This window comes from Coregonus clupeaformis, chromosome 24 (assembly GCF_020615455.1).
Source record: "Coregonus clupeaformis isolate EN_2021a chromosome 24, ASM2061545v1, whole genome shotgun sequence".
In the NCBI taxonomy this organism is placed as follows: domain Eukaryota; kingdom Metazoa; phylum Chordata; class Actinopteri; order Salmoniformes; family Salmonidae; genus Coregonus; species Coregonus clupeaformis.
In genome coordinates this window covers 48,657,903-48,677,395 of record NC_059215.1, presented here as the reverse complement: position 1 = coordinate 48,677,395, position 19,493 = coordinate 48,657,903, and the positions used below count along the sequence as shown (strand labels likewise).

General features: G+C 44.1%; 1 protein-coding gene across 2 annotated transcripts in view; it reads right to left on the bottom strand.

Moving 5' to 3' along the window:
* Window positions 1-18,427, bottom strand: part of LOC121537716 (S-adenosylhomocysteine hydrolase-like protein 1) — a 57,775-nt gene extending 39,348 nt beyond the window's left edge. For both annotated transcript variants that reach the window (XM_045207296.1, XM_045207297.1), the window contains exon 1: window positions 17,909-18,427. In XM_045207296.1, coding sequence (XP_045063231.1) covers window positions 17,909-18,100 — 192 coding nt within the window. In that variant the 5' untranslated portion in view covers window positions 18,101-18,427. The remainder of the gene's footprint in view (window positions 1-17,908) is intronic.
* Between the last annotated feature and the right edge of the window lie 1,066 nt (window positions 18,428-19,493).

Genomic DNA, 19,493 nt, shown 5'->3' with positions numbered 1-19,493 from the left:
GTGCTGGGGCTGTGCTTCTCCAGGAAAATGATGACAATGTTGAGTGTCCAGTCAGTTTCTTTTCCCGGAAAGCAAAACCATTCTGTAATTGAAAAGGAGGCTTTAGGTGTCATTTGGGATTTACAGCACTTCGAGGTCTATGTTGGTTTTGGTTTAACCCCTGTAACTGTGTTTACTGACCACAACCCACTTATTTTTCTGAAGTCCCTGCAAAATCCAAACCAGCGCCTGATGCGTTGGGCTTTGTTCTTGCAACCATTCAACCTCGATATTAGACATATTAGTGGTAAGGATAATATCATTGCTGATGCTCTGTCCCGTGCTCCTTTAGCCTAGTTTGTATTTTCTCTCTGCTGACCCCTGCGGGCTGTCTGCGCCTCTTTTCTCTTAAATTCATTCAGCTAGGGGATACGGGGCTACTGTTGGAAGCCGGGACCGGTATCCGTTTTTATTTTTTGGTGGAATTTTGGATTGTTTTAAATATGTTGGGGCATAATGTGGGTTGAGGGTGGGACCCTCATTTTAAGGAGGGGGGTGTCACGGCCCCTCCTCTGCAGTGCAGGGGCTCTCTCTCTCTCTCTCTCTCTCTCTCTCTCTCTCTCTCTCTCTCTCTCTCTCTCTCTCTCTCTCTCTCTCTCTCTCTCTCTCTCTCTCTCTCTCTCTCTCTCTCTCTCTCTCTCTCTCTCTCTCTCTCTCTCTCTCTCTCTCTCTCTCTCTCTCTCTCTCTCTCTCTCTCTCTCTCTCTCTCTCTCTCTCTCTCTCTCTCTCTCTCTCTCTCTCTCTCTCTCTCTCTCTCTCTCTCTCTCTCTCTCTCTCTCTCTCTCTCTCTCTCTCTCTCTCTCTCTCTCTCTCTCTCTCTCTCTCTCTCTCTCTCTCTCTCTCCTGGTTTGTTTGTTCCTTTGTAGGTTTACTTAGTTTCCACTCAGTCATGTTCACACACACACAGATTCGTGCATCCATGCACCTTACCTACACCCTACATTATGACATTTCCACACCTCATTCCTTTTTCTTTGTTTAAAGTTAAATAGTTTTTGCTTTACAATAAAATAATAAAATAACCTTTTGATTGGCCTATACCTGTTGTTCATGTCCCCTCATTTTTGCCACAGGCTATGAGCCGGCCTGTGACAAAATGAACAAAGTTGACACACGCTTGTCTGAAGGAAGAACAGTACTGGCACTGGAGCAGCATGGGTACACGCTGGATCTGTGTGGAGTCGCTAGAGCAACAGCCTGCTCTGCTCAGAGAAGATGGGGGAGGGACCAGATCTGTGTGCCGAATAGACATGGCAAAACCTGGGACCAGATCTGTGTGCCGAATAGACATGGCAAAACCTGGGACCAGATCTGTGTGCCGAATAGACATGGCAAAACCTGGTCCCAGATCTGTGTGCCGAATAGACATGGCAAAACCTGGTCCCAGATCTGTGTGCCGAATAGACATGGCAAAACCTGGGACCAGATCTGTGTGCCGAATAGACATGGCAAAACCTGGTCCCAGATCTGTGTGCCGAATAGACATGGCAAAACCTGGGACCAGATCTGTGTGCCGAATAGACATGGCAAAACCTGGTCCCAGATCTGTGCCGAAGACTCACTGGTCCCAGATCTGTGTGCCGAATAGACATGGCAAAACCTGGTCCCAGATCTGTGTGCCGAATAGACATGGCAAAACCTGGTCCCAGATCAGTGTGCACCTGGTCCCAGATCTGTGTGCCGAATAGACATGGCAAAACCTGGGACCAGATCTGTTATCCTGGTCCCAGATCTGTGTGCCGAATAGACATGGCAAAACCTGGTCCCAGATCTGTGTGCCGAATAGACATGGCAAAACCTGGTCCCAGATCTGTGTGCCGAATAGACATGGCAAAACCTGGGACCAAGCTATAGCCTGAGCCTCAATAGGCAGCCATCACCATCCTAGATCTATACCCCCTCTGTCTCAGGGACACGACAGAACAGGAGAGAACAGGACATGACAGAACAGGACAGAACATGACAGAACAGCAGGATATGACAGAACAGGTCAGGATAGGACATGACAGAACATGAAAGGACAAGGCAGAACATGACATGACAAAACAGGACATAACAGGTAGGACATGACAGAACAGGTTATGACAGAACAAGGTATGACAGAACAGATGGGAGATGACCGAACAGGGCATAGACACAACAGGACAGAACAGAAGAGGACATGACAGAACAAGACAAGACAGGATATGACAGAACATGACAGAACAGGTTATGACAGAACATGACACGACACACACGACAGGACAACCAATCAATCAAATGTTATTTATAAAGCCCTTTTTACATCAGCAGATGTCACAAAGTGCTATACAGAAACCCAGCCTAAAACCCCAAACAGCAAGCAATGCAGATGTAGAACATGACATAACATGACAGAACAAGACATGACAGAACAGGATATGACAGAACAGGTAGGACATGACCGAACAGGTTATGTCAGAACAGGACAGAACAGAAGAGGACATGACAGAATATGACAGAACAGGATATGACAGAACTGAACAAGCCATGGCAGAACAGAACAGGATGTGACAGAACTGAACAGGCCATGGCAGAACAGAACAGGATATGACAGAACAGGATATGACAGAACCAAACAGGCCATGGCAGAACAGAACAGGACAGGAAATGTAATCCATAATCCCTCCACAGCCAACTAAGGGCCACCAGAACTACACTGAAATCTCTCTCTCTCTCTCTCTCGTAAAACCCATCGCACACAAACGTCACCCGTGTCTACATTCCACAGTGTTCCACAGAGGCATGACGGCTTAGACCCAACTAGTGTTATGAAAAACAGACAGGCTGATAAACCCCCCCCCCTCCCTCCCCTCTCCTCTCTCCAAACTTTACCACCTTCACGACCCCACTGTGACCTTTACAGCTGCTGTGTCCTGACTGAGTGTCAAGGGCGTTTCTATTGGGTAGGCCACACACAGACACTAGGCTATTCTGCCAACCAGACGAATCCATGTGAGAGAAACAGTAGAACAGTGGTGATGGTGAATTGTGTTTTTTTCTTCTTTTTTTTTCTTTGATGTAATGTCTTTCATTTTAGCATCCAACATAGAGGAGGACAAGACCAAATGTCAAGGACCTGAGAACTCAACAGGCCTGAGACGGGTAGCTAACGTTATATTGGAGGCATTGCCTGCATCACAAATGGCATCTCATTCCCTTCACAGTGCACTTCTTTTGACCATGGCCCATAGAGCTATATACGGAATAGGGTGCCACTTGGAACACAAAACATTCTAAATGCCAGGACGTTATTTCAAAAACGAGCAAGGAAAATGTTCTGGAACAGTCAGTACGGATGTGTCAAATGTCTCAGCTTATTGCTACTTTCTCTCAGTGTTAAATTACTCATACGCTGATAGTCAAACACTGTGTGAGCGGCATAGTACTGCAGCATGACACATTCAGTACTGTGTGAGCGGCATAGCACTGCAGCATGACACATTCAGTACTGCGTGGGCAGCATAGCACTGCAGCATGACACATTCAGTACTGTGTGAGCAGCATAGCACTGCAGCATGACACATTCAGTCCTGTGTGGGCTGCATAGCACTGCAGCATGACACATTCAGTCCTGTGTGGGCTGCATAGCATTGCAGCATGACTCGGGTTGGAGAATTCCGGTAAGTGTCAATAAAGTCCCTGGTTTTCCCAAAATCCCAGTTGGAGGTTTAGCGGTATCAGGAGGGAATAAGCAGGAAATCCGGAATACTCCAACCAGGATTTCTGGAAAACCCGGGAATTTATTAAAAGTTCCCATAATTTTCCAACCCTAACCATGACACATTCAGTACTGCTGGTAATGGCAGAAATAGAGAAGTTACATAGCAGAATCAGTTCCAGAATAAACATTGTTATCAATAGAGTTCCTGTGTGATATCAGTGTTGAATCTAGATTCTAGATGCACGAGGCCCCAGGACCATGCTTTCATAAGAGCTTCAAGTTCCTTGGTGTCCACATCACCAACAAATTATCATGGTCCAAACACACCAAGACAGTCGTGAAGAGGGCACGACAATGCCTATTCCCCCTCAGGAGACTGAAAAGATTTGGCATGGATCCTCAGATCCTCAAAAAGTTATAAAGCTGCACCATCGAGAGCATCCTGACCGGTTGCATCACCGCCTGGTATGGCAACTGCTCGGCATCCGACAGAGGGTAGCACGTACGGCCCAGTACATCACTGGGACCAAGCTTCCTGCCATCCAGGACCTCTATACTAGGCGGTATCAGAGGAAGGCCCAAAACATTTTCAAAGACTCCAGCCACCCTAGTCATAGACTGTTCTCTCTGCTACCTCACGGCAAGCAGTACCAGAGCGCCAAGTCTAGGTCCAAAAGGCTTCTTAACAGCTTCTACCCCCAAGCCATAAGACTGCTGAACAATTCATCAAATGGCTACCTGAACTATTTGCATTGACCCTTGCTGCTACTCCCTGTTTATTATCTATGCATAGTCACTTTACCCCTACCTACATGTACATACTACCTCAATTACTTCGACTAACCTGTACCCGCGCACATTGACTCAGTACCGGTACCCTGTTATTGTTATTTTATTGTGTTACTAAATAAACTGAAGTAAAAAAAAAAGTAAACATTTTCTTAAAAATGCATTGTTGGTTAAGGGCTTGTAAGTCAGCGCATGTGACAAATAAAATGTGATTTTATAAGACCAACAGAGATAAAGCCTAGATCGTAAGTAAACATAAAAGTGCTTTCTATGGTTATGGTTGGTTCTATAGTTCTATTGTTATGTGGTATTCTATTCTAGATGTTCTTTAAAACACACACTGTATATTAAATGTACTGAGCTGGACCTTGACATGAACCAAGTACATTATACCATACGATTCTATCATTTACATTTACATTTTAGTCATTTAGCAGACGCTCTTATCCAGAGCGACTTACAGTTAGTGAATACATATTTTTTTATACTGGCCCCCTCGTGGAATCGAACCCCACAACCCTGGCGTTCAAACGCCATGCTCTATCAACTGAGCTACATCCCTGCAGGCCATTCCCTCCCCTACCCTGGACGACGCTGCGCCATGGCGCCGCCCCTGGAGTCTCCCCGGTCCCGGCCGGCTGCGACAGAGCCTGGATTCGAACCAGGATCTCTAGTGGCACAGTTAGCACTGCGATGCAGTGCCTTAGACCACTGCGCCACTCAGGAGTCACAAAATAAAGTGTATTTGAATGTTTGACTCATAGCGTAACAGAAATATAATGTAAGAGAACATCGTTTTTCCTAAGAGGTAGAAGTGATGACAAAGGTAAAAGCATGAATAGACGTATTATGATGATGAATCCATTCTCAGCCACAGTCACATTCCTCCCAGGAAGTGTACTGTGTAACTAGTGGGCAGGTTAAACAGGAGGGGGTAGGCAGAGGAGTGCTTTTGCGCCCACGCAACACACGCGCGAACGGGCACGCACGCACGCAGACACGCCACCCACACACACCGGGGACTCGGTGGGTGAAGCTCAATTCCATGTTGTGGCTAGTGAGAGTATGGAGACAGTGAATACACTAAATAGGCCTAGAATTACACTACTGTCCAATTTACTGTCATGGAGAGAGAGATCACGGTTGGTATGGAGAGAGAGACCACAGTTGGTATGGAGAGAGACACCACGGTTGGTATGGAGAGAGAGACCACAGTTGGTATGGAGAGAGACACCACGGTTGGTATGGAGAGAGAGACCACGGTTGGTATGGAGAGAGAGACCACAGTTGGATAAACAAATACATCTTCTATTGGAAATGTCTTTGTTTTGTTTTAGAACACCGTAACATTTTAGTAATTTAGCAGACGCTCTTATCCAGAGCGACTTACAGTTAGTGAATGTGAGTCTCCCGGTCGCGGCCGGCTGCGACAGAGCCTGGATTCGAACCAGGATCTCTAGTGGCACAGCTAGCACTGCAATGTAGTGCCTTAGACCACTGCGCCACTCAGGAGACGCTATTTATCTTACCCAAATTCTGCTCCCCACTATTTCTCTTCCCCAAATACTGCTCCACACACTACAGCAAAATAATGCATATTTCTGGTAAAGATTTTTGAATAATTGCCATAATCCATGTTCAACTTCAGTGTTGACATCATTTTCTTCACTATTTTGACCCTGTAAATCCATCTTCTTACTCAAGACTTTAACACTCTACAGGTGGCACAGGTTGACCACAGCAGGGAGCCCTGGCTCTCAGCCTCTCACATGAATTCATAACACAGAGATTTATTTTCATAAGACTCAGAGCACATTCCTCCCATATCCAGTGTGTTTAAAACACCAGGACCCCGTAATCACAAAGAGCATCAGAGTAGCAGTGCTGTTCTAGAATCACATCCCCGCCGTTCATATAATCCTATTACTTATGGTCTTAAAAAAGGGAAAACTTGGATAAGTTTTCCCCTTTATAAAGTTTTCCCTTTTAGACCATAATGAATAGGATTATATGAACGGCGGGGGATGTGATTCTAGATCAGCACTGCTACTCTGAGGGGCTTTGTGTTCACGGCCCAGAATCCCTGCAGGCTGAGGCTCTGGCAACTCAGTCCACATATCGTCAGGCCTAAGAGGGGGGGGTCTGCAGCAATATGTTCCGAGTTGTGTAAGCTCTGTGACGCGTCCCAAAAGACAGCCTAGTATTTCCTATGGGCCCTGGTCAAAAGTAGTGCACTGTAAAGGAAATAGGGTGCGATTTGGGACGTAACCCCTGGATGTCATGCTACAGTATAAACCAAAGACTTGGCCTGTATACATTCTGGGGTTACTAAGCATATGATTCAAATCCAGACAGTGCAGTACGGTACACTTCAGTCAGTGCCATTGGCAAATTAGATAGTCCTCAGTCCACATATTGTCATGGCTAAATCAGGGGGGGGGGTCAGACACTCAGCAGTGATGTGTTCTGAGTTTAATTAATCCAAACCCAGAACTAGGCCTAAATCTTGCGTGCGCCGGCCAGTTTATATGTTAATAGTCTGTCACGGCGTGTATCCCAAATAGCACCTTATTCCCTTTAAAGTGCACTACCTTTGGCCATGGGTTCATAGGGCTCTGATCAGAAGTAGTGCACTATATTGGGATTGGGGAATGCCATTTGGGACCCACACACACAACAGAGAGTTAAATAAGCCCAGTGCACCTCAGTCCATCATTTCAATGCACATCCCTCTATGATATTGAAGCACGTTTCCTCCTGTAGCAGCCCAGCTACTGTCATCCCTTCACCGGGTCTGTCTTTACTGAAACACTCGGGCGATTATCAAGTATTTACCGTATTTTCCGCACTATAAGGCGCACCGGAGTATAAGCCGCAGCAGCTAAATTGAATGATATTGAATGATGTGTACATATATAAGCCGCACTGGACTATAAGCCGCAGGTGTTTTAATGTTTAATTACCATATGTAAGGGTTCGTGCACAGAGGGGATTGTCGGGAAAGAGACAAACTGTCTCGCTCTCGTAATGTCTGTCTGTCTTGCTCTCGTTCTGTCTCTCGTTCTGTCTCTCGTACCACTCTCGGTTCCACTTTCACTTTTGCGCGCTACCTGTCTCACTCTTTTCCGGCCTCCAGCTTTTCCTGCTGGAGCCCGCTGCTTAAAGGTGGGGGGCGCGGACCGGTCAAAGAGCCCATAGAATTAAAGTTGGTGGACTGTAACCTGTAAAATCCATAGATTTAGGAGGTCTTCTAGTGGCCGTTAGCTGTAAAAATCCATAGATTAGCCGCACCGTTATATAAGCCGCAGGGTCGAAAAATGGGAGAAAAGGCGCGGCTTATAGTCCGAAAATTACGGTAGTCTCTAGCGGTTGTTCACCAGTCAAGGCAGGGAATCGGACATATTTAGGAACGTACAGAGAACACATTCCTGATCATAAAAACAGGTTAAACATTTGTTGTAAACAAACTATATAAACTCCCTGAATGTTCCTCAATATGTTGTAACATGTTATTTTTTTACAACAGCATGTTTTAACAACAGCAATCTGTTATCAACCAGAATATAATACAGAATGACACTAATGATTGTTTCAGACGCTGATTGTGGCCAGACATAGTTCATTGTGTTCTCATCCTCTGACGGTCTAATGTAGGTACATCCCTAAAGCCTTCTTCAGTCTCTGACTGCAAGGCACTGTGTCACAAGTCTGGAACTAAAATCTAAACATACCGCTGGCCCTGGCCTTTTGCTATTAGTCTCACAGGGGTGTCAATCGGGTATGGCAGAGTATTAAAATCATCTGTAGCTCAGCTGGTAGAGCACGGCGCTTGTAACGCCAAGGTAGTGGGTTCGATCCCCGGGACCACCCATACACAAAAAAAATTATGCACGCATGACTGTAAGTCGCTTTGGATAAAAGCGTCTGCTAAATGGCATATTATTATTATATTATTATTCCAATCCGGATTAAAAGACAATAGCAGTTTAGCATATTGAGGCTGGCTTTAGGACCATGTGGACGCCTCGGAGCGGGCGGGAAGGCTGTTTGCCTGGCTGCAGTGAACAGCATGAGGTGGAATGATGGCTGTAAATGGCTAGGTAACTGCTGTTTGACCAGACATGAAACTAAACTAGAGTTTTTAATCGCAGCGCAGAGCTAGTGTTTAGCAGCTAGTTGTTGTAAAACAAATGTTATTTATGTCCCTTATCAACTGAGGTGAATGAAGTTACAGCAGCCAAGGTGATAATGGCTGGAGTCAATTTTGTTTGTTTTTGCTGTTCTCCGAATAGCATTTTAGAGAGTTTTTTTAAATTCTGTAGAAATGCAGTAAATAAGCTTCAACTTTCACTGTCACTTTGCCATGCCCTATGTTTAGCTGAAATCATGTCCCAATTTAGCTGCATTTAAAAATAACTGGCCACAACAAACTGGCTACAATTGGGATCAGGGGCGCAACTTCCACTGGGGACGGAGGCCACATAACCCCCCCCCCACACACACACATACATTCTAAAATTGAAGTTTTGTCCCCCACAGTTTTATCCTTGCACTGTGATACAAAAAAGCGGCACCGGAGATGCCTCAAAGCGGTCGGGTAGGCTGTTTGGTAGTTTCAACCGGCTGGATTTACGACCACGTTGACACCACAGAGCATGCGGACAGGCTGTCTGAAGGCAAAGCTTCTGTGCAGCTTCTGACCAGCACGGTGCTGCTGTCTGTGTGTTGCACTTTTCTCAGAGTTGTAAAAGCAAGCAGAGCAGAAACTGGCTACACTATATTTGACTGATGTAGCTGGCAAGGTAACTGTTGTTTAACTTAACAGAAAAAAAAGTATTTATTCCCAGTGCTGAGCTAGTAGTGTAACTGACATGTAACGTTAGCTAATGTTTCATCCCCTCTCGACTGAAGTTCTGTCGAAAGAAAATGAACTAGCTAGTTCTAAACTTGAAATGTGAAATATCCTTATTCATGTTACTGAGGGAGAGAGGGGAAGGCAACGGGTTTACATTCTGTCAGAACATGTTATTGTTAGACATCAGGTATCCTATAGAGAAGAGAAGGGCCAAAGTCTGGTTTCAGTTGTTGGGTTGTAATTTGAAATACTTGCTACACCAGAAGTTAATGGTTATATGTAGTAGGAATGTATATGGTGGGGTCAGATAAGAGTAGATAGCTGTGGATTAGTGAGGAATGGGGGCCGAGGTCAGGTCAGGTCAGGTCACGTCACATGAAGGGGAAGGAACAGTTGATTACCCACATCATTTAACTTCCTGCCTAGTAATAAAGATGTAATGTTTAGAGAAAGGAGGAGACTTCACCTAAAGTGGGGTATATTAACTTGTGTTTTTGTCTTTTCAGCTGGTTGACCCTTTGGGTGAATAAACTTGGTTTGAGCTTTTCGTAGTTGTCCGCAAATTTTTACTCTGTATTTGTCAGAACCTAACACTAGCTACCAAGTGGCGCAGTGGTCTAAGGCACAGCATCGCAGTCCTAGCTGTGCCACTAGAGATCCTAGTTCGAATCCAGGCTCTGTCGGAGCCGGCCGCGACCGGGAGACCCATGGGGCGGCGCACAATTGGCCCAGCGTCGTCTAGGGTAGGGGAGGGAGGGAATGGCCGGCAGGGGATGTAGCTCAGTTTGTAGAGCATGGCGTTTGCAACGCCAGGGTTGTGGGTTCGATTCCCACAGGGGGTATAAAAAAAATAAAAATAAAAATAATGTATGCACTAACTGTAAGTCGCTCTGGATAAGAGCGTCTGCTAAATGACTTAAATGTAAGTAGCTACCACAGTCAGCTCTAGCCATCTGTCAATTTTGTAGCCTTTTTGTCCCGTTTCAACAGAAGTAAATTAACTTGGCTAGTTTTCACCAGTAGATGTACAGTGAGGGAAAAAAGCATTTGATCCCCTGCTGATTTTGTAAGTTTGCCCACTGACAAAGAAATTATCAGTCTATAATTTTAATGGTAGGTTTATTTGAACAGTGAGAGACAGAATAACAACAAAAACATCCAGAAAAACGCATGCATTTTATTCGCATAAAATGTATTTGCATTTTAATGAGGGAAATAAGTTTGACCCCTCTGCAAAACATGACTTAGTACTATGTGGCAAAACCCTTGTTGGCAATCACAGAGGTCAGATGTTTCTTGTAGTTGGCCACCAGGTTTGCACACATCTCAGGAGGGATTTTGTCCCACTCCTCTTTGCAGATCTTCTCCAAGTCATTAAGGTTTCGAGGCTGACGTTTGGCAACTCGAACCTTCAGCTCCCTCCACAGATTTTCTATGGGATTAAGGTCTGGAGACTGGCTAGGCCACTCCAGGACCTTAATGTGCTTCTTCTTGAGCCACGCCTTTGTTGCCTTGGCCGTGTGTTTTGGGTCATTGCCATTCTGGAATAGGTTAGGTAATAGATTTAGGTCAGTTAGGATCACCACTTTATTTTAAGAATGTGACATGTCAGAATAATAGTAGAGAGAATGATTTCTTTCAGCTTTTATTTCTTTCATCACATTCCCAGTGGGTCAGAAGTTTACATACACTCAATTAGTATTTGGTAGCATTGCCTTTAAAATTGTTTAACTTGGGTCAAACGTTTCAGGTAGCCTTCCACAAGCTTCCCACAATAAGTTGGGTGAATTTTGGCCCATTCCTCCTGACAGAGCTGGTGTAACTGAGTCAGGTTTGTAGGCCTCCTTGCTCGCACACGCTTTTTCAGTTCTGCCCACAAATTGTCTATAGGATTGAGGTCAGGGCTTTGTGATGGCCACTCCAATACCTTGACTTTGTTGTCCTTAAGCCATTTTGCCACAACTTTGGAAGTATGCTTGGGGTCATTGTCCATTTGGAAGACCCATTTGCGACCAAGCTTTAACTTCCTGACTGATGTCTTGAGATGTTACTTCAATATATCCACAATTTTCCTTCCTCATGATGCCATCTATTTTGTGAAGTGCACCAGTCCCTCCTGCAGCAAAGCACCCCCACAGCATGATGCTGCCACCCCCGTGCTTCACGGTTGGGATGGTGTTCTTTGACTTGCAAGCCACCCCCCCTTTTTTCCTCCAAACAAAACGATGGTCATTATGGCCAAACAGTTCTATTTTTGTTTCATCAGACCAGAGGACATTTCTCCAAAAAGTACAATCTTTGTCCCCATGTGCAGTTGCAAACTGTAGTCTGGCTTTTTTATGGCGGTTTTGGAGCAGTGGCTTCTTCCTTGCTGAGCGGCCTTTCAGGTTATGTCGATATAGGTGTCACGATCGTCAGGAACAGATGAGGACCAAGGCGCAGCGTTGCAGGCAAACATATTCTTTATTGAGCGAAAACACGATCAAAACAACAAAGACGGTAACGTGACAGTTCACGGTCAAACTCAACCAACTTGAAACAAGAACCCACAAAAACAAAGGAAAAACCGACAGTTTAAATATGGCTCCCAATCAGAGACAACCAGCAAACAGCTGACACTCGTTGCCTCTGATTGGGAGTCACTCAGGCCAACATAGAAATAGGGAACATAGATCTACACACCCTGGCTCAACATAACAGTGTCCCCAGAGCCAGGGCGTGACAATAGGACTCGTTTTACTATGGATATAGATACTTTTGTACCTGTTTCCTCCAGCATCTTCACAAGGTCCTTTGCTGTTGTTCTGGGATTGATTTGCACTTTTCGCACCAAAGTACGTTCATCTCTAGGAGACAGAACGCTTCTCCTTCCTGAGCGGTATGACGGCTGCGTGGTGCCATGGTGTTTATACTTGCGTACTATTGTTTGTACAGATTAACGTGGTATCTCAGGCGTTTGGAAATTGCTCCCAAGGATGAACCAGACTTGTGGAGGTCTACACATTTTTTGTAAACAATTGTTGGAAAACTTACTTGTGTCATGCATAAAGTAGATGTCCTAACTGACTTGCCAAAACTATAGTTTGTTAACATTTACATTTTAGTCATTAATACCCTAACAAAATTCCCTAATTTACAATTTTCTTTTAGTCATTTTAGCAGATGCTCTTATCCAGAGCGACTTACAGTTATTGAGTGCATACATTTTTCATACTGGCCCCCCGTGGGAATCGAACCCACAACCCTGGCGTTGCAAGCGCCATGCTCTACCAACTGAGCTACAAGAAATTTGTGGAGTGGTTGAAAAACGAGTTTTAATGACTCCAACCTAAGTGTATGTAAACTTCCGACTTCAACTGTATGTTTCACTAGATTTCATTTATTACAAGATTGAGGGTATACTGTGCAACTTTAAAAAGGGGTTTGTATTGAAAACATCCAATTTTGTTGGTGTCGAGCAGTCGCAAATAGATACTTTTTTTCCATGGCACACGTATGACACCTGTATGATTTGCGCCTGTCCATTGAGGAGGCCGCAGGGATCCCACGGTCCAAGAATATGGGGATTGTGACTCAGATGCACAAGGCACGTCTCTCTCCAGAATGCACTTTCTCCCGCCATTTCATGGGTATTCATTGTTTCATAACTTCATTGTGTGCAGTGTTTGCTGTGTCTATCAATTCCCCATTACATACAGTACCAGTCAAAAGTTTTAGAACGCCTACTCATTCAAGGGTTTCTGTATTTTTACTATTTTTTACATTGTAGAATAATAATGAAGACATCAAAACTATGAAATAACACATATGGAATCATGTAGTAACCAAAAAAAAAGTGTTAAACAAATCAAAATATATTTTAGATTTGAGATTTTTCAAAGTAGCCACCCTTTGCCTTGATGACAGCTTTGCACACTCTTGGCATTATCTCAACCAGCTTCATGAGGTAGTCACCTTGAATGCATTTCAATTAACAGGTCTGCCTTGTTAAAAGTTAATTTGTGGAATTTCTTTCCTTCTTAATGCGTTTGAGTCAATCAGTTGTGTTGTGACAAGGTAGGGTTGGTATACAGAAGATAGACCTATTTGGTAAAAGACCAAGTCCATATTATGGCAAGAACAGCTCAAATAAGCAAAGAGAAATGACAGTCCATCATTACTTTAAGACATGAAGGTCAGTCAATCCAGAAAATATTAAGAACTTTGAAAGTTTCTTCAAGTGCAGTCGCAGAAACCATCAAGCGCTATGATGAAACTGGCTTTCATGAGGACCGCCACAGGAATGGAAGACCCAGAGTTACCTCTGCTGCAGAGGATAAGTTCATTAGAGTTACCAGCCTCAGAAATTGCAGCTCAAATAAATGCTTCACATAGTTCAAGTAACAGACACATCTCAACATCAACTGTTCAGAGGAGACTGTGTGAATCAGGCCTTCATGGTCAAATTGCTGCAAAGAAACCACTACTAAAGGACAGCAATAAGAAGGAGAGACCTGCTTGGGCCAAGAAACACAAGCAATGGACATTAGACTGCTGGAATTCTGTCCTTTGGTCTTTGTGAGACGCAGAGTTTGTGAACGGATGATCTCCGCATGTGTGGTTCCCACCTTGAAGGATGGAGAAGGAGGTGTGATGGTGCTTTGCTGGTGACACTGTCAGTGATTTATTTAGAATTCAAGGCACACTTAACCAGCATGGCTACCACAGCATTCTGCAGCGATACGCCATCCCATCTGGTTTGCGCTTAGTGGGACTATCATTTGTTTTTCAACAGGAAAATGACCCAACACACCTCCAGGCTGTGTATGGGCTATTTGACCAAGAAGGAGAGTGATGGAGTGCTGCATCAGATGACCTGGCCTCCACAATCCCCCGACCTCAACCCAACAAGTGCTCAGCATGTGTGGGAACTCCTTCAAGACAGTTGGAAAAGCATTCCAGGTGAAGCTGGTTGAGAGAATGTCAAGGGTGTGCAAAGTGGTCATCAAGGCAAAGGGTGGCAACTTTGAAGAATCTCAAATATAAAATATATTTTGATTTGTTGAACACCTTTCTGGTTACTACATGATTCCATATGTGTCATTTCATAGTTTTAATGTCTTCACTATATTATTCACCAGTACTAGCCTACATTTACAGTTAATTCCCATCATTTATCATCTGCAATGTTTGTTTGGTTATGGTAATTTCTGTTAATGCATTTAATATATTATTATTAGTCAAATCAAATGTTATTTGTCACATACACGTGTTTAGCAGATGTTATTCCGGGTGTAGCGAAATACTTGTGCTTCTAGCTCCGACAGTGCAATAATATCTAACAAGTAATATCTAACAATTTCACAACATATACCCAATACACACAAATCTAGTAAGGAATGGAATTTAAGAATATATACATATATGGACAAGCAATGACAGAGCGGCATGGACTAAGATACAGTAGAATATTATAGAATAGAATACAGTATATACATATGAGATGAGTAGTGCAAGATATGTAAACATTATTAAAGTGACTAGTGTTCCATTTATTACAGTGGCCAGTGATTTCAATAGGCAGCAGCAGCCTCTAATGTGCTAGTGATGGCTATTTAACAGTCTGATGGCCTTGAGATAGAAGCTGTTTTTCATTCTCTCAGTCCCAGCTTTGATGCACCTGTATTGACCTCGCTTCTGGATGATAGCGGGGTGAACAGGCAGTGGCTCGGGTGGTTGATGTCCTTGATGGTCTTTTTGGCCTTCCTGTGACATCGGGTGCTGTAGGTGTCTTGGAGGGCGGGTAGTTTGCCCCCGGTAATGCGTTCGGCAGACCGCACCACCCTCTGGAGAGCCCTGCGGTTGCGGGTGGTGCAGTTGCCGTACCAGGCGGGGATACAGCCCGACAGGATGCTCTCATCTGTAAAAGTTTGTGAGGGTTTTAGGTGCCAAGCCAAATTTATTCAGCCACCTGAGGTTGAAGAGGCTCTGTTGTGCCTTATTCACCACACTGTCTGCGTGGGTGGACCATTTCAGTTTGTCAGTGATGTGTACGCCAAGGAACTTGAAGCTTTCCACCTTCTCCACTGGGTCCCGTCGATGTGGATAGGGGGGTGCACCCTCTGCTGTTTCCTGAAGTCCACGATCTTCTCCTTTGTTTTGTTGACGTTGAGTGAGAGGTTATTTTCCTGGCACCACACTCCCAGAGCCCTCACCTCCTCCCTGTAGGCGGTCTCGTCATTGTTGGTAATCAAGCCTACTACTGTTGTGTCGTCTGAAAACTTGATGATTGAGTTGGAGGCGTGCTTGGCCACGTAGTCATGGGTGAATAGGGAGTACAGGAGGGGGCTGAGCATGCACCCTTGTGGGGCCCCAGTGTTGAGGATCAGCGAAGTGGAGATGTTGTTTCCTACCTTCACCACCTGGGGGGGCGGCCCGTCAGGAAGTCCAGGACCCAGTTGCACAGGGCGGGGTTCAGACGCAGGGCCTCACGCTTAATTTACTGTTCTCATCGTCAGGAGTGGACATGTGTATAGCAGAACTCACAACCTATGCTACACTGTTGAGAAACAAGTTTCTGTTTATTTCATTCCATTTACGAGTTGTCAATCTATTCATCATCTTTTGTTTGAAACGCTCCTGTCAATGTTGAGTAAGGACGCGCACCTGATTATGCATATAGAAGTAGGACTAGTCTACCTGGCCAGCGCGCAAATGTAGGCCTATGAATGTGCCCATTTGGGGATGTCTGATAGTATTTCTGATTGTCTTAACTTACCACCAATAATGAGCTGTGGAGCTTCTCAAAGTAATTTAAAGTCTGTTTCTAGAATCAATTGAGAATGACAATAGCTCCTCAAAGTACTTGAACAATATTTCAAACTCTCTCCCTTTTGTTAACCACTCTGAATGAAAGGGAAAAATGTAATGCTCTGATCCAGTGGAAGCATCATAAAATACCTGATTACTTCTTATCTTTTGCACATATAGCCTACAGCTGTGTCTGTCTCGAGCTCACTGGCGCGGGAAACTATAAATATTTTATATAATGTTTCAAGTTTGCTAGCGCAAGTTTTGGGGCAACCCGGTTGATAGTTGATACAATGTTTCAAGATCGTTGCAGACAGGCCAAGCGTAGCCAATGTGATGTATAGGATATTTATTTTTAATCAGGATATTTTCTACCTGCAGGCTGCAAAAAAAAATGTGTGGCTTTATGTAGGCTATTATTACATATTTGGCAATGGCAATAAAAGTTACTTTTAGATTTGTATAATTTTCATTTAGATAGAATGTAGATGAACCACAGACAATCATTTTTAGATACAAAGACTACTATAAATGAAATGAAACTGTTCCACGAAAATGTGCATATGAAAATCATAACTGCCACACAGATTGGTAGAAATGGCAAGATAAATTGGCACGCCAAATGGAAAAGTTTGCCGACCACTGGTGTAGCCTATTACCGGTGACTTCCGGCGCCATAATGGCAGAGGCCAGCAGCAGCGAGAGAAGGCGGGTCGGGAACAGCTTTTTTTTCTTCTGGTTAGGTTATCTTGATCTCTGGCTCCGTCGAGTCATTTGTGTGTCTTCATTATTAACCAAACAGGGTGCTTAAAGCATCAGACAAGTTCAGTACATTTTCAAACACACAGGGTGTGTCTATATTGGCCTATGGAAAAATAGACGTTTTAACATTTTGACCAATCGGTTGGTCGAAAGAAAAGACTACTCTTGGTGGACCAAGATATTTTTTAGTCAGGGGACAGCCCTAGTATGAATGCAGGAAATTAGCTTTAGATGCCCAAAACTATTCTGAGGGAGGACCCCCTGCCAGGTTGTCGTCCCTCCGTCCCCCCACTTCTAAAACCAAAGTTGCGCTCCTGATTAGGAGTGTTGTAGAGTTTGGTCGTTGTTTTTGAAGCAGCCTCCTGATGAATAATGCTGTTAATAATGCAGTTAATTAGCTACAACTTTGCAGATGATTAGCTTTTCTATCTGGGTCTGAGTAATAGATCGATCAAGGTGCTCACTGCTCAGCTGGGACACCTGACTGGAAGCACTTGCACGGGTCTTGAATAGACTGATCTACTATATCCCTCAAACTCAACTCTGGACCTAGAAGCCAGTTGAACTGCATTGTCATTGTTCCCGTCTAATCAGGGACTGATTTAGACCTGGGACACCAGGTGTGTGCAATTAATTATCAGGTAGAACAGAAAACCAGCAGGCTCCGGACCTTGTAGGGTCAGAGTTCAGTACCCCTGGCCTATATTATAAGAATAACAGTCCTGCTATAAATTCAGGGAATTTCCCTGTAAATAAATACAATATTTATCATTGGCTAACATAAGGTGAATTTAAATTGGATATTTTAGAAGGTCAGAGATGCAATAGGATGTTTTTTTTTTCTTTAAGAAACATGAGTCACTATGATACAGCAGGCAGGTCCTGCACCCATCCATCCATAAACCCGCATAGGATAATTGTGGCAAAACTGCATCTATAATGTAGTGAATGTTGATGACGATGCTCAGTGCACACGACTTTGTCATTCTTACCTTCTTGACAGATTTGAGAGTTGGCACCGCAGTGAATGCGGCCGACTGCAATTCACCAACATTCATGTTCATGTCGCTGTTCTTGCTAACGGTCATCGCAGAATATTTTTCCGCGACGTTCTCGGTCTCTTTCACATATTTCGTTGCCTGTTTCACCGCCTCCAATTTGCCGTCCACGACCGCGTCTGTCATCTTCGCATTCAAGTGATTCAGACCTCTTGGTTGAGAATTGTGATGATGTCCGACTTGGTAGGCAACTGTGTAGGCTAGTCCTCTCTCTGCTGTCACGCACTGCTCTCTTCTCGTTGTCCGGTGAGCTTACGTTGCTTTCCGAAACAGTCCGCTGAGCGCAAAATCAAGAGATGGACCTTGTACTATCCTGAATATTAGTAGCTAGCGTGTAAGCACTGAGCAGCGTGGAGTGTGTAGCCTACTTTTCTTTTCGGTCATCGGCCGGTTTACCAGTTACAGTCGGTTGTCACTCAGTCACAAGCTCAGCATCCGAAGTGGGCGGTTTGTTAGAGCAGTCACCTGAATGAGTGGGCGGGATGCGGGAGGCTCTCAGCCAATGGCCAGCCGAGAAGGTGAGAAGGGACCGCTCGTGTGTCCAATGAGAGCGGGACTCGACCCCATCTCACTTGTGGTACACTTTTGGATAGCATCATGACAATTGCTAGCCCACCATAGTCAATTTTGTTCAAGTTTAGATAGCTAAACCATGTTAACCCTCCCGTTGTCCTAGGGTCAAAATGACCCGCCACTGTGTTGAACCAACTTTATTTAATTTTTATATTTTTTGGATCATTTGTGAGAAGGAGGCAGTGATACTTTCTTTAAAGTCTCACTGCCTCCTTCTCACAAATGATCCCCAAAATATAAAAATTAAATAAAGTTGGTTCAACACAGTGGCGGGTCATTTTGACCCTAGGACAACGGGAGGGTTAATATAATTTAATGAACAGATGTTACACGAAAGAGTTCACAGTCAAATAATTTGTTAACCACTAATCTCTTGTGGACAGATTCTGTGTAAATGACGAACTTTCGGGAGAATTTTACTTCTGGGTAACCAAGATTAGTTAACCACAAAAAACGGATCTATCATCCCTGAAGGACTGCGTCATAAAATGAAAAAATACCCCCTAAATTAAAACAAGTTTTTTACTGTTTGATGAGATGAAGAGCAGAGATTGTCTTGATGGAGAAAGGTCCTCTTTCACTCCATCACAATCTGACATGGACTCATTTACAGCATAAGGTCCCCATAGCCACCGGAAGTAGCGGCGCTGAGGGTACTGCAGCATTCCCTGAAAAATTTGAATATATGTATTTTTGTATTAATAACTATTTTATAAAAATATATATATCACAAAAGTAGTGCACTGGGCCTTTACTAGGTCTACTAGTATTAGCAGAATGATACATATGTAGCACAGGCAACAACAACAACAAATCAGCATCTCCACTTTGGAAAAATAAAAGTAGTTGTATAATTAAGAACAGTATCTTGCAGGATTCAATAGTTGGAATTGTAAGAGTTGTTGCCCTGTCCCTTTCTCTGTGATCGTCATTCTAATGGAATCCA